Source organism: Protomyctophum bolini, assembly GCF_963924005.1.
Source record: "Protomyctophum bolini genome assembly, chromosome: 17".
Lineage (NCBI taxonomy): Eukaryota > Metazoa > Chordata > Actinopteri > Myctophiformes > Myctophidae > Protomyctophum > Protomyctophum bolini.
Window position 1 is genome coordinate 8,697,899 of NC_137878.1, and position 13,084 is coordinate 8,710,982.

General features: G+C 41.7%; 2 protein-coding genes across 2 annotated transcripts; one reads left to right on the forward strand and one right to left on the reverse strand.

Annotated features, from left to right (window-relative positions):
- Window positions 1-2,124: 2,124 nt before the first annotated feature.
- On the forward strand, window positions 2,125-4,749 carry dlx5a (distal-less homeobox 5a). The gene is made up of 3 exons (XM_080787558.1): window positions 2,125-2,632; window positions 3,156-3,340; window positions 3,722-4,749. The coding sequence occupies exons 1-3, from the start codon at window positions 2,269-2,271 to the stop codon at window positions 4,037-4,039; spliced, it is 867 nt and encodes a 288-aa protein (XP_080643684.1). The 5' UTR covers window positions 2,125-2,268; the 3' UTR covers window positions 4,040-4,749.
- A 3,620-nt stretch (window positions 4,750-8,369) lies between these two features.
- On the reverse strand, window positions 8,370-11,076 carry dlx6a (distal-less homeobox 6a). The gene is made up of 3 exons (XM_080787584.1): window positions 10,419-11,076; window positions 9,589-9,782; window positions 8,370-9,143 (listed from the first exon to the last, which is right to left on the reverse strand). Exons 1-3 carry the CDS (start codon window positions 10,732-10,734, stop codon window positions 8,904-8,906), a joined length of 750 nt encoding a protein of 249 aa, XP_080643710.1. The 5' UTR covers window positions 10,735-11,076; the 3' UTR covers window positions 8,370-8,903.
- Window positions 11,077-13,084: the final 2,008 nt, after the last annotated feature.

Below are 13,084 nucleotides of genomic sequence, written 5' to 3' on the forward strand. Positions count from 1 at the left end.
TGACGTCAGAGTTCAGACGCACGCTCGGCGCGCCGATTTATGGTAGAGAAGGGAAAAAACACTAAAATAATAAACCCATGCACTGTAGCCATTTCCATTCATTGCGTGTTGCAAACATGTAGGTTAACAATATAAACAAAGTTTAAATTAACAAAGCGCAATGTTTTAAAAAAACACACAGGAAGAACTATCGTGTATAGCAAAAATGGAGAGTGCTTCCGGGGTTTAACAAAAATGTCCCTTGTATAATTTTTTTGTTTTTTGTTTTATTACATTTTCTCATCAATGGTCAAATCATCAATGTTTTACAGGTATTACATCTAAAATCTAAGATTTGTATTAGGCCAGTCATGTCTCACTGTCCTAATATTCATAATTCATTTAATTTGATTTATATCCCATTTAAAACAATTAGCCTAAATAAAAAAATAGGCAGAAATACAGATCTAGCATATAGGCCTAAACTTGTCATCATGCCTGTTGATCAAATAGTTGACCACTTAGATTCTTTACTAGAAACTATGTTCTGTTTGTTACTTTGTTGTAAGATGGTTGTAAACCTCCTATTGATCCCGTGGGGCGGATTCAATTTGTGATATGCTAGGCAGCTAGGTCTAATACAATTGCCATGAATAATCCTTAACGTTGTCGGCCTACCTTTATTGCCGGTAAGTTTCCTAATTCAGTTTTGTAGACTGGGAAGAGGCTTTTTTTAAATTCTCTTACCCTATATTATTTCATTGTTTTGTAATAATACAACATTTCCACTGGGCGGCGCTATTCGACCACGGATTCTGTTCCTTTAGGCCTCATATGACTGATGTGCTGATCATTGGATTTATTGTTTTGCCTTTGCCTGTGTGTGTGTGTGTGTGTGTGTGTGTGTGTGTGTGTGTGTGTGTGTGTGTGTGTGTGTGTGTGTGTGTGTGTGTGTGTGTGTGTGTGTGTGTGTGTGTGTGTGTGTGAGTGTGTGTGTGTGTGTGCGCGTGTGTGCGTGTGTGTCATGTGTGTCATGTGTGTGTGTGTGTGTGTGTGTGTGTGTGTGTGTGTGTGTGTGTGTGTGTGTGTGTGTGTGTGTGTGTGTGTGTGTGTGTGTGTGTGTGTGCGTGTGTGTGTCCTGCCCTGCCCTTATGGGCTTATAGGAATAGATTTGCAACACAGTAGCATATTCAAAATTGATATCAATTAATATAACATGTATATTAATATCTCCCTAAATCAAATTTAGGGTACGAATCCTTGATATGAATAAGTAAGTAACTTTACACAAGCTTGTGCTTAATGTAGCCTATTTTGAACACGTCAAGCATCACATTTCCATTCTTTAATTTTGAGTGTAGTTAAATCCCATGGCTCTATAATCTAAACACAAAATGTTGATTTATCTATAGGCTACACTAGTCTTTCCCTCCCCCTATACATTTAAATTAACTTAGTTGTTAGCAATGCATCTTGACATGTCTGTCTATATTCTGATTTCAACTTTCTGAAAGAAATTCTGGCAACCTCAGTCTATATATAGTGCAGGTTTTCAACCAGTGGTCCTCCGGCCACCAGTGGTCCTTCAGGGGGTTGCAGGTGGTCCCCAGCTAAATAATGGAGTGTTGGTAACCAAATGGACCCTTATACGTGTAGATATGTAACTCTTGAGAGCGTAAAATGAAACAAATGGACCCATATACGGGTCCATTTGGTTTCATTTTACGCATTAGGCCTATAATTTACAAGAAGTCTATACACAATTAGATAGAAGAATTGTAATTTTGTAACGTTTGCCATGTAGCATGCATGGAATTGTTTGTCAACATTAACAACATAGCCTATGCTTTAGTTTTGGGTCTGAGAGACTAAATAGCACCAAATGGTGGTCCGTGGATCAAATGCCGAATTAATAATGGGCCTTGATTTGAAAAGGGTTGAAAACCACTGACTGGACTATTAAAACCTATCATATAGTCAGTCAGTCTCTTCAAGTCTGACACCCCTCCTCCTCCCCCGGCCTCAAAGTGTCGCGATAGCTGGAGTGTAGCTGTTGTCTGCGCCCTGGCCAATGGAACCAGTACCTCCCTTCAGTGCGTAAGAGCGTAATTTGGGATTTAACCAAGTCTTTGCTGCGGGGCTGGTTGCAGTCTTCAACAGAGCCCGACAGCGCGAGGAGAGATCCTTCACAATGTCAGTGTAGCCTATAGTCTTCAAACGCATTTGGAGTCACGTATATAGTTCTTTGATTTAAACTTTTTTTTTTTTTAACGCTTCTGCCTTCAAACTATGACCGGAGTATTCGACCGAAGGATTCCGAGTGTTAAACCCGCCGACTTCCAGAGCTCCTTTCAACTTTCTACGAGTGCCATGCATCACCCGTCTCAGGAATCTCCTACCTTACCCGAGTCCACGTCCACGGATTCTGGCTACTACAGCCCCGCTGGTGGGATGTCTCACGGTTATTGTTCCCCGAATTCCAGCTCGTATGGGAAGCCTCTCAACGCCTATCAGTACCAGTACCACGGCGTAAATGGATCCGCTGGAAATTATTCGACAAAATCGTACCCTGATTACAGCTCTTACACAACCTCTGCTTACCACCAATACGCTGGGACATATAGCAGGGTGCAGCCACAGACAAGTCCACAAGGTAGGCTATACGGGTTCGTTATTATATGATTTGATAGAACTAGATTATTGATATTTTTTTTACAATTATTATAATGTGTACACACATTGACATTGTTATAACAGATAACATATTTACATGGAGTGGATATTTTATTGTGGATCTGTATAGGCCTATAGTTTTATCCCATCCTTAATTATGAACAAGACAAATGTATCGACAATCTTAAAACGAATTAACACTGTAAATTCGGATGGGTTCCGTACCCAATTTTCTTGCCCTTAAAACATAGTTTACGTTATGTTGAAATAATAATAGGCCTATTAATAATGACAACATTTTTTTTAATAGTTGAAAAAAAAATGGATTTGTTTTGCTTTGCTGTCGCGAAGTCGGTGAATACACCATATAGGCTACATAAATATGTCTTATTTTGAATATATAGGCCTGGCTTACCATTATATATATATACGAAACTATTTCGCACGCGGAATATACATATATTATACATAGCCTGTAATACGTCTCGTCCTATTTTCAACAGAAAAAGACGTAGCAGAGCCCGAGGTGAGAATGGTAAATGGAAAGCCCAAGAAAGTCCGAAAGCCCCGAACCATCTACTCCAGCTTCCAGCTGGCGGCCCTGCAGAGGCGCTTCCAGAACACACAGTACCTCGCCCTGCCGGAGAGAGCCGAGCTGGCCGCTTCACTGGGGCTCACGCAAACGCAGGTGCGTTCATATAATATATGAAAACACAGCCGGCCTTCTTTCTTCATGATTTATTCTTTTGTCTTTGATTTGCATGTTAGGCTTTATGCGCTCACTATACAAGTGTTAATTTCACTCGGTTGGACCCTTATATATACCATTTGCGAATATAGACAAATTATAACAACGTGCATGGTTGTTGCTTTTCAACCATAAATATGTGAACGGCGGTTTGGGCCATGGGTTGTGGTCCTTTTTTGTATAGCCAATATATGCTTTCTCCATTATTATTATTATTTGTGTGCATGCGTAATGACGCATTCCTGTATTTCTAAATACTTAATTATTACGTTATAAATGTGGGAAAAAGCTCACGTTCCTTTTTTTAATCTCTCTCCGCAGGTCAAAATTTGGTTCCAGAACAAAAGGTCAAAGCTGAAGAAGATTATGAAGAGCGGCGAGCTGCCACCCGACCACAGTCCCAGTTCTAGCGACCCAATGGTGTGCAACTCTCCACAGTCCCCGGCCGTCTGGGACACGCAAGGCTCCACCAGGCCTCACAGCCTACAGGCACAAAACATCAACACGGCGGCCTCTAACTTTTTGGAAAACTCTGGCTCATGGTACGCCACCGCGGCCGGTGGGTCGATGAATGCCCACCTTCAGACCACCAACTCATTACAGCACTCGTTGGCTCTTGGAACGGGGACGTTATATTGAAAACCCGGCGCGGCCGGCCGGTGTTCACCTCGAATATATATTTTTCCTTCTACGGGACTCGTGTTTAACATTTCAGAGGAATATGCAATGTATTTGATGCCAGTCATAGAAGAAACGTGTAAAATGTGTAAATGTGTGCATGTAATTTATTGCATTTTTGGAAGACTTATTAAACGTTTTAAATGGACAATGGGCTTGCAAAACTTGCAGTATATATGAGTTACGACCTCAATGCATTTTCTTATTTCTATCCCAATATTTTTGCACTGAAAATCCACTTGGACTCTGAGAAAAGATGTTTGTATAGCCTAAGCCTTTAGGCTATACATATTCACACGTGTCACGGATGTAAATCACAGCTATAACTATCCAGAAAGTGCCATAAATTATATTGGTGGTGTAACTGTAAATAATACCTTTAAATATGTTTAAGTGGATGCAGCATGTCCACTTATATTTATCTCGCTAGCCTTTTTTTGACAAAAGACAAGGCATAGAGGCCTAACATTTTAAATCATGAAACTCAGGGTGATGTCTGGCATCTCACACATATAAGGTCGCTTTGAGTGACTAAATAACTGACGTTAATTAGACACGTCATGGGGCCAAAGAAATATTGGCCCGAATTTTGAGAATACTTCATTTGTCTTGTACATAGAGAAATATGCTGAAAGAGTCGTTGATATTATTAAAATCATGTTAGAACACAAGGAATGCCATGCAAATTTGTTACCACTTCATTAAACAGACATAACAAAACACGTTTATTTTTTATTATTATTTTGGGGTAAATTAAATGTGATAGTTATAAGGAAATATAGGCCATAGACTGCAGTCGGGCATGCATGCCTATACATTTTTCTATATAGGCCTATATATCTCAGGTTATAGCTATAATTGGCTACAGAAAGGCGCATGTCAATGTTTTTAAATACGATTTGGGATAAGCATTATACTATAGTATTCGCTTATAGCTTTGCTGCAGAATTGTATTCAGGAAGAGACAGTGTTCTCTCGAGTCTGAGAATCCGCCTAAAGAAATGTGTCTTGGAGCAGTGCAGACAGTCTGCAGTCGTGCTCCCTTTGTGTCCCCTACAATTAGTTGCTTTGAATGGCAGAGAGGAGGCGAGGGGGCGGCACGGAGATCTGAGACAATCCGCATTCCTGTGGGGGTAGACCGGCTCCAAAGCTCTGCCACTCCCGGCCGCAGCCCACCTTCCGAGTAAAATAAAATCCTACACATTTCACCGTGTTATTAGCAGGCACTGTCTGGCAGGCAGCAGCACTATAGCCTATACTATAATGCTGCCACTGCAAAACCACTAAACAAATCATTCTACTGTGAGAAGAAGTATTGAGGCCTTAAAATTGTCCTTAATTGAATTTATCCTGAGAAAAAACATAAGTGCATTCTCATAAACAGACATTTTACACAAAGCATTCCCCCCTCAACTCGTGTGTACACACACACACACACACACACGCGCGCACACACACGCACACACACACACACACACACACACACACACACACAGACACACACAAACCCACACACACGCACATCTCTCTCTCATGACCGTGCACATATACGGCACCTCTCGCCTTGCCTCCCATAGGGCACAGTGCACACGCACACAACAATGCAGTTCCATGTGAGCACACACTGACCCTGCATGGCCATGCATGTCCACCTGACACTGAATCGCCCCTTTACACCTGCACGGACATGTGTAGCTCGTCCAACCAACTGTAAACTAATATACAACATTTCGTAAGTCGTAACAGATATAGATTACATTTTCACATAAACCCACTCGACCACGCAGTATAGCACTATATAGCTATATGTCCAAATTACGGGGAAAATGCATGCACGCACGCACGCACGCACGCACGCACGCACACACACACACACACACACACACACACACACACACACACACACACACACACACACACACACACACACACACACACACACTATCGTGCAGACGTGCACCCACCAAAACAAACAAACACACACACACACACAACGCATGCTGCGCCCACAATATATCGTGCACCCACCAAAACATGCACAACACACACACGTGCGCGCGCGTACACGCGCACCATTATATCGAGAGCCCCCCGTTTATTTCCAAACGAATATTTTTCCATGAAGTCCCCCCTTGTAAATTGAGTCTAAATAATGACAGTTAGCTTTACTGGACAGCTTCAACTGTAACACTCCACAATAATTATTCTCCAGGATTAGGCCTCCATTATCATAATCTGGACATTGACAATTATCTATAATTTGCAAAGATGCGCTTGGTTCTTGATTGCAGAGAGTTTTTTTTCCCCCCCATGCAAGCTCGCCATCACTATAAACAGTGACAGTAATAACAGCTAATTTTGCAGGCAATATATAAGAGCTATACCGGCGTGTGCAGACACTCACACACCTGGATTTGCTTATTCAACACGAGCAGTAAAACCCCGGCACCGGTCCGTCGCTGGTGTTTCCCTGTCCCGGCCGTGCTACAAACTAAAGAAAGGTAAGCTTTATATTTATATAGCCTATATTAATCACGTTTCTTCTGTTCGTTCGGTTTTGCAGTGATATTATGCAGTGATATTATGCAAGTGATATTATTTCCGGCTAAACTCTGTTTCACTTCCAGTGGCATAAAGACAAGTCAAAGCAATTGGAACATTTGACGTATATACCGGTATATGTCAAATGTATAAACGTAAACATAATGTAAACGTACCTATATAGCCTTTACGGCAAGGCCCGTAATGTTAATATTGTATTGTTGTCACTTGTCACTTCATCAGGAATCCTTGTGGACCGGTCCTTGGATATCTATATTTATATTAACATTATATATTGTCTTTGGCTATACTGGAATTATTTGTTGAATACCGGTATACGTATGTGTTATGAACATTGTATATACCTTATACTGTATCCGCTTGTTATAATAAGTAACTCCTCCTCTATTTGTCCCTATCTCTTTGACCATTCTATTTCTATCTATCTATCTATCTATCTATCTATCTATCTATCTATCTATCTATCTATCTATCTATCTATCTATCTATCTATCTATCTATCTATCTATCTATCTATCTATCTATCTACATGCATGCCTCATGCAGTAAGTCGTCATATGTCGCATGAAAATAGACATCAGTTGAGTTGATGAAATGTGCTGAACCCGTGAACCGCATATATTATATTCAGCAACTGCGTGTGCGTGTGCGTGTGCGTGTACGTGTGTGTGTGTGTGTGTGTGTGTGTGTGTGTGTGTGTGTGTGAGAGAGAGAGAGAGAGAGAGAGAGAGAGAGAGAGAGAGAGAGAGTGTTGTGGGGGGGGGGGGGGGGGGGGGGGGCTATATACGGTGAAAGATTTGTCAAATTGGTTATAGGTATAAGGAAAGGCAAATGGCCCCCAGGGTTTATGAAAACGGGGTCCACTGCATCTCAGCTCCAATGGGGCATCCACGACCTGACAGCTGTGTGGTGTGGAGCTTTTCAACGTCGTATAATTTCACATATAATATGGCTACCGCACCAAAGCGTTCACTCTTCTCAGTAATTTGTATATGAATAACGGAATAATCTTCTCTTTTGTTCATTCTGTGCTACCGCAAATCCAAATAAAGATGCCTTTTAGTATTAAAAGTGGTAGAAAATTACAGGTAATTATCTTTGACGGTAAAAACGCTGTAATCAGCGGGCTACATCAAAAATTACCCTAATTATGCCTGCATTTATATGAGAATGGAGGGAAAAAAAGCCCTCACTTGGATAAAAACCCCACAAATTGTCCCAAATATCTCCTTCATATTGAACGCGACTGCAGCTGGGTGCTTTGTTCGAGATCGATCCCGTTGAGCTTGGCATTTCACGTCTTGCATTATGGACAGAGAGAGAGAGAGAGAGAGAGAGAGAGAGAGAGAGAGAGTGAGTGAGTGAGTGAGTGGAGAAAAACATTTCGTCAATGCTTCTAATAATTGAGGCAGAAAATAGATGAGGTGGACCTGGAGCAAAATGTCTTTCGAGGTATAAGAGATGAGCTGCGTGATGTGCACGTGTACAGGGTAAGTTAATTTCCTCTGGTGGTCAGTGTATATTCTACTTTACAAAGCAGCCCATACTTTATCTTTACTGTAATGTTTTATATACGTGAAGAAATGGGCCACTTAATTGTCTGTATTTTTCAGATTCTACATGATGGTATATGACATGATATGATGAGAACTATATATTTTTAACGTGTATATTTTTCATATAATTTCTTTATGTATATAAATCAGGATCAAGAGACATCTGGTTCGAGTCATCGTTTACTCAATCTGACAAAACATAAAAAGTGTATGTACAACTAGAATCGCAGAATATATTTACAAACAGACAAATTGCTCGTTTTTGCATGTATATAGACAGAAGAAACAACCAATCAAATAGTGGAGTCCATGGGTCATGTGTGGCGACAGGCTCCGGCAGCATAGTCCTTAATTGCCCGAATCTGCTAAAGATGTCACTGACATATTTGGTATATTGACAGCCATATCATGTAATGAAAGCATAACAAAGGTGAGTCCGTTGAACAGTCATGTACGTTAATATGGTTAGTTCCCTTGTTTTGTGTCACATCGCCGACAAGGCCTGCATGTCCGCGTTTTATCCTTCACGAAAAGAGCAGCCAAGCCTGTCTTGTTGAAGCGGGGGAGGAGGGGGGGGGGGGGTGTGTTATCTCCCCCTGCATTCAGTCTCCAAGCAGACGGGAATTAATTGTGCGAGGGGGAAGGCTGATGGAGATCCAAAAGAAAAAGGCCTCCAGTCTCCGACCTTTCCCTGCCTGCATGCCAGTCTATCTCTGCATTGAATCTTGGTGTGGGGACGAGTACCAGTGAGAGTAACCGGGCATATAACTGTTGGTCGGCATGTTCACTCCTTTGGACGACGCTGAGACGTCCCATATGGGAGGAATAGTCGGTGAGCGGGGGGAGAGGGCGATGGACGCGGCCATGGGGTCGCTCTCGTTCGGGTTGTGGCCCGCCTTTATCAGCTTCTTGAACTTTGACCTCTTATTTTGGAACCATATCTTCACCTGCACGAGAGGAACATATACGCAATGCATTATTAGATGGATGCTGCAGCAGAGAACATTAGATGTATATACCTGGGAGGAAAAAATATATAAGTTCAAATAGGCCTATACTATTTCAAATATGATTATTCATTTCAAAATGAATAATAAACCGCAACATTAATAATAATAATAATAATAATAATATTACTAAATAATAATAACAGATGACGATGATGACATATATGTTAATATATAATAATAATAATAATAGATAAATCAACAATACATCTATTCATAATCATCAATATATCTATATTAGTATTATTATTATTATTATTATTGTTGTTGTTGTTGTTGTTGTTGTTAATCAAAGTACGAGTGTTGTGGAAATGGCAAACATTTGATTTCAGTGAAGATACACTGTAGTCTAACAAAGGGCTGATATTGGCATCCTGTAAAATACCTGCGTTTGTGTAAGCCCAAGAGACGCAGCGAGCTCAGCGCGTTCTGGCAGTGCGAGGTATTGTGTTTGCTGGAAACGGTGATTCAGTGCTTGGAGCTGCAAACTGGAATAAATCGTCCGAGGTTTTCTAATCTTCTTTCCTTTCCCATTGAAACGAATTTCTCCGTTTTCAATCACTGTCGTCTTCTGCTGCTCTGCAACAAAAATGTGCAATGTTGTCACTCATGGATATCCGCATCAAACAAACACTGAATGCGAAAAAACAACAACTCGAAAAAATATATTGATGGCGGAGATAAAGCAATGATTCCCAGAATGAAACTGCATAAAAATCAGTGCATGGGCGATAAAGATTGACAGCTCGCATTGCCTTATCGGCCATGTGTTCAAAATCGTCAAACGCGGTGTCATATTTAGGATATTGCTCGTAATGACATGCCAATTAAATGCTAATTATAAGTTGCAAACCGAATACGCCGCCTAATTCCACGAATAGTTCGTGAGGATTCCACAGTTGTCATTACACCCCGGGCATTAAATGGTTTTGTGGGAACGGAGGGGAGTGTTCTATACAGATCAACAAACCAGGACACCGAAATTCGAAAAATAAAGGCAAACGGGAAAATAGGTTCGGGATTATTTGATGCCATTTACGCACAATTCTCTCCAAAGTGACCGTCCATCTGCGCGTGCATGGTGATTCGTCCGACATTTTCGTGCGTCATTTTATATTCATTTTTTTATAGATAAAGCGGTGTTTTCCGCGGAACATTACATCACACGATATAGCCATTTTCTCGGCGTGTCGGTGGAAAGGAATTCTTTCTTACCTGGGCCGTCTAACCGTGTCTGTCCGCCAGTGTTGTTGTGATAAGATGGCAGGTAGGGGCTGTGGTGCGGATGGCTCACGTACGAGTACGGTAGGGACCTGTTGTAGGAATTGCTCCCGGGGTACGGGGAGTTGTCGTGCTGGTGGTGCGGGTGGGAAGAACCAGAGTGGAGACAGTGCAACGGGTAGTGGCCGGCGGCCATCGACGGAGACGAACTCTGCTGTGAGTGAGACTGCTGCTGACCAAACTCCATGAAAGCAGACTTGGACGAGTCCTGAGCTTCCAGACCGTCAGCCATCGTAGTCATGGTCATCATCAAATTTTCTGCCTTGAGAGCCACTCACCCCCCTCTATCTCTCTCTCTCTCTCTCTCTCTCTCTCTCTCTCTCTCTCGCTCTCTCTCGCTCTCTCTCGCTCTCTCTCTCTCTCTCTCTCTCTCTCTCTCGTCCAAATGGGCTTTCTCAGCCGCGCTGTCTGTCTCTCTCTCCGCCGCGAACAGCTATGTCCTAATAACACCAGAATTGTCTATAGCGGCGACTTTTTTCGTCTCCTCCTGTTAATATTCTCACTCAATGTGGCGGAAAGTGGACATATACGTTAAGGGAGAGATTTTAAGGTGGATTCTGTTAAAATTGAGCCCTTGCTTCCAGACTTGATGCAGACACTACAAGTAAAATGGTTTGTCTCCAAAGGGCAGCGCCTTCCGATTGGTCATTCAACCTAACGTCATCAGTGCTCTGCGCTTCACGGAGACTTCAGTTCCAGTTAACCCACCTTACCAACTCCCACCGCAGCCACAACAACTATGGGGGAAATAATATATGGCGACAGAGACGCCTAATTCCCACAGACAAGCATCACACACGCGCTAATCGCGTAAAACCACCGTCCTTGGGAATCGCCAAGTCGATTTTGTTTTACTTTACCCAAACCCCAAAATTACGCACGACGCGCAACGCGGCGTGCGCTTTAATTTAGCTTAATGATGAGGAATCTCTCTTTGATGCCCCCTCTAGCTCCTTCTGTGCAAGTATAGGCTATCAATTCATTTCCAAACTCTTGGTTTCGACGGCGGCTAATGACCATTATGATTAAGGATGCTATAAAATACTACTGAACAATTGCCCAATTTGCCGAAATAAACTTAATTTTTTCCCCCTTCTTTTTTTGTATCCTATATATTTGAAACAGGAGACCTCAATATATTAAATAACACATCTTGTTGGCTTGGTTGCACGGTGGATTTGCAATAATACTCCTTTAGCCATGTTGCAGTCTTAAAGCATGTGTATACAACTATACACACACACACACACACACACACACACACACACACACACACACACACACACACACACACACACACTTTTATTCATCTTTTTAATAATGCTTTCAGATAATAAAAAAAATTAAGTGACAGGGCGATGAAAAAATAATTATGGTCCAATCAAGTTAGAACCTAAATCTCTTTGATTAGCCACCACCACACTTTGTTAAAATTGCAGCCAGAAAATTAAGAACAATTCGCCTAATGATTACGGACCGGGTTTATTTTGGGAGGGAGGCATAAAAGCTGATATAGCATATATCCCCTAATTATATGCCAGTGTCGCCCTCAATTATCCTCTTATCAAAAATGGTTGCCTAAATGCAGCGTTTAGTTTCAATTTTCTCCTTTTTCTATAACAAGAACTTGGTACCTTGGCTATTATTGCCATGCAGCCCAGGGTTGTTATTTACTTTGAGGAGATTTAAAAGTGCACAACCTGCAGTCGGATAATCACTGCACCGCAGTGGACCGGGGCGAGAAGCACTCGGTGCGTGCAGTTCATATAAGAAATGCATCGTTTGGATTTGTCCATCTGTATTCCTATAGCTCTCTCAGAATAAAATAGCTTTTGTGTGGGGTTTCTTTTTTTTTTTTTTTGTACGGACACGGGATAAAGGTAAGAATGTTTTTTTCCCCCCCGCATATGTTCACTGCAATTATAGAGTGGACGCTTTTCAATGATTGTATTTGTCAGTGCGAATTATAGTGAATTTAAGGCACAGACCTTGCATACCAGCAGCACACCTTCGTCACTCCTCAGTGATCTAACATAGTGGCTTTATTCCCCAGTCCGGGTTCCAGTTCGACACGCAGGAGAGAAACCAGATCCATATACCTTTTCTAATCGCCTTTGAATGGCTACTACAAAGGCACGGGCCTATATATATAGCATGTTTTTTTTCTGTTGCAGTGCTGCATGCATGTTTGCCTCTCAATCTCCATATACTTGATGAGAAGAGACGCCTTCTCATGTCATTTTCTGTTGTCTTTTTGTGTGTGAAGGAAATGGCCTGGAAAAAAACCAGAGATGTCCGACAGGTTTATGACATTATTGGACGACACGTGTGGATGTTCAGTGTCCTGCGAGCGTCTCTTATACACGCACTGAGATAAGTGAAGCGATGAAAGGGAGGATGTGTTCGTTTGAATGGAAAGAACATGACATATATAGGCCTATAGCCTATATAGTGCCGCCCTCGCGTCCTTAGCACTTTTGAAATGTTTAAGATGCATTCCAAAGTCATATATAACTGCGCAATTTAGTGCACGGAGTTGTGTTATATAACGCCATATTTATGACATTTAATAATAATGACATGACGATCAAAATGTATAA

Bases quoted from the DNA above. Each gene is read 5' to 3' on its own strand.
- dlx5a (XM_080787558.1), top strand. From the start codon at position 2,269: ATGACCGGAGTATTCGACCGAAGGATTCCGAGTGTTAAACCCGCCGAC. The intron at 2,633-3,155 runs GTAGGCTATACG...TATTTTCAACAG, and splicing joins GCCACAGACAAGTCCACAAG to AAAAAGACGTAGCAGAGCCC. The intron at 3,341-3,721 runs GTGCGTTCATAT...CTCTCTCCGCAG, and splicing joins TGGGGCTCACGCAAACGCAG to GTCAAAATTTGGTTCCAGAA.
- dlx6a (XM_080787584.1), bottom strand. From the start codon at position 10,734: ATGATGACCATGACTACGATGGCTGACGGTCTGGAAGCTCAGGACTCG. The intron at 9,783-10,418 runs GTAAGAAAGAAT...TTTTTGTTGCAG, and splicing joins GACACGGTTAGACGGCCCAG to AGCAGCAGAAGACGACAGTG. The intron at 9,144-9,588 runs GTATTTTACAGG...CCTCTCGTGCAG, and splicing joins TTGGGCTTACACAAACGCAG to GTGAAGATATGGTTCCAAAA.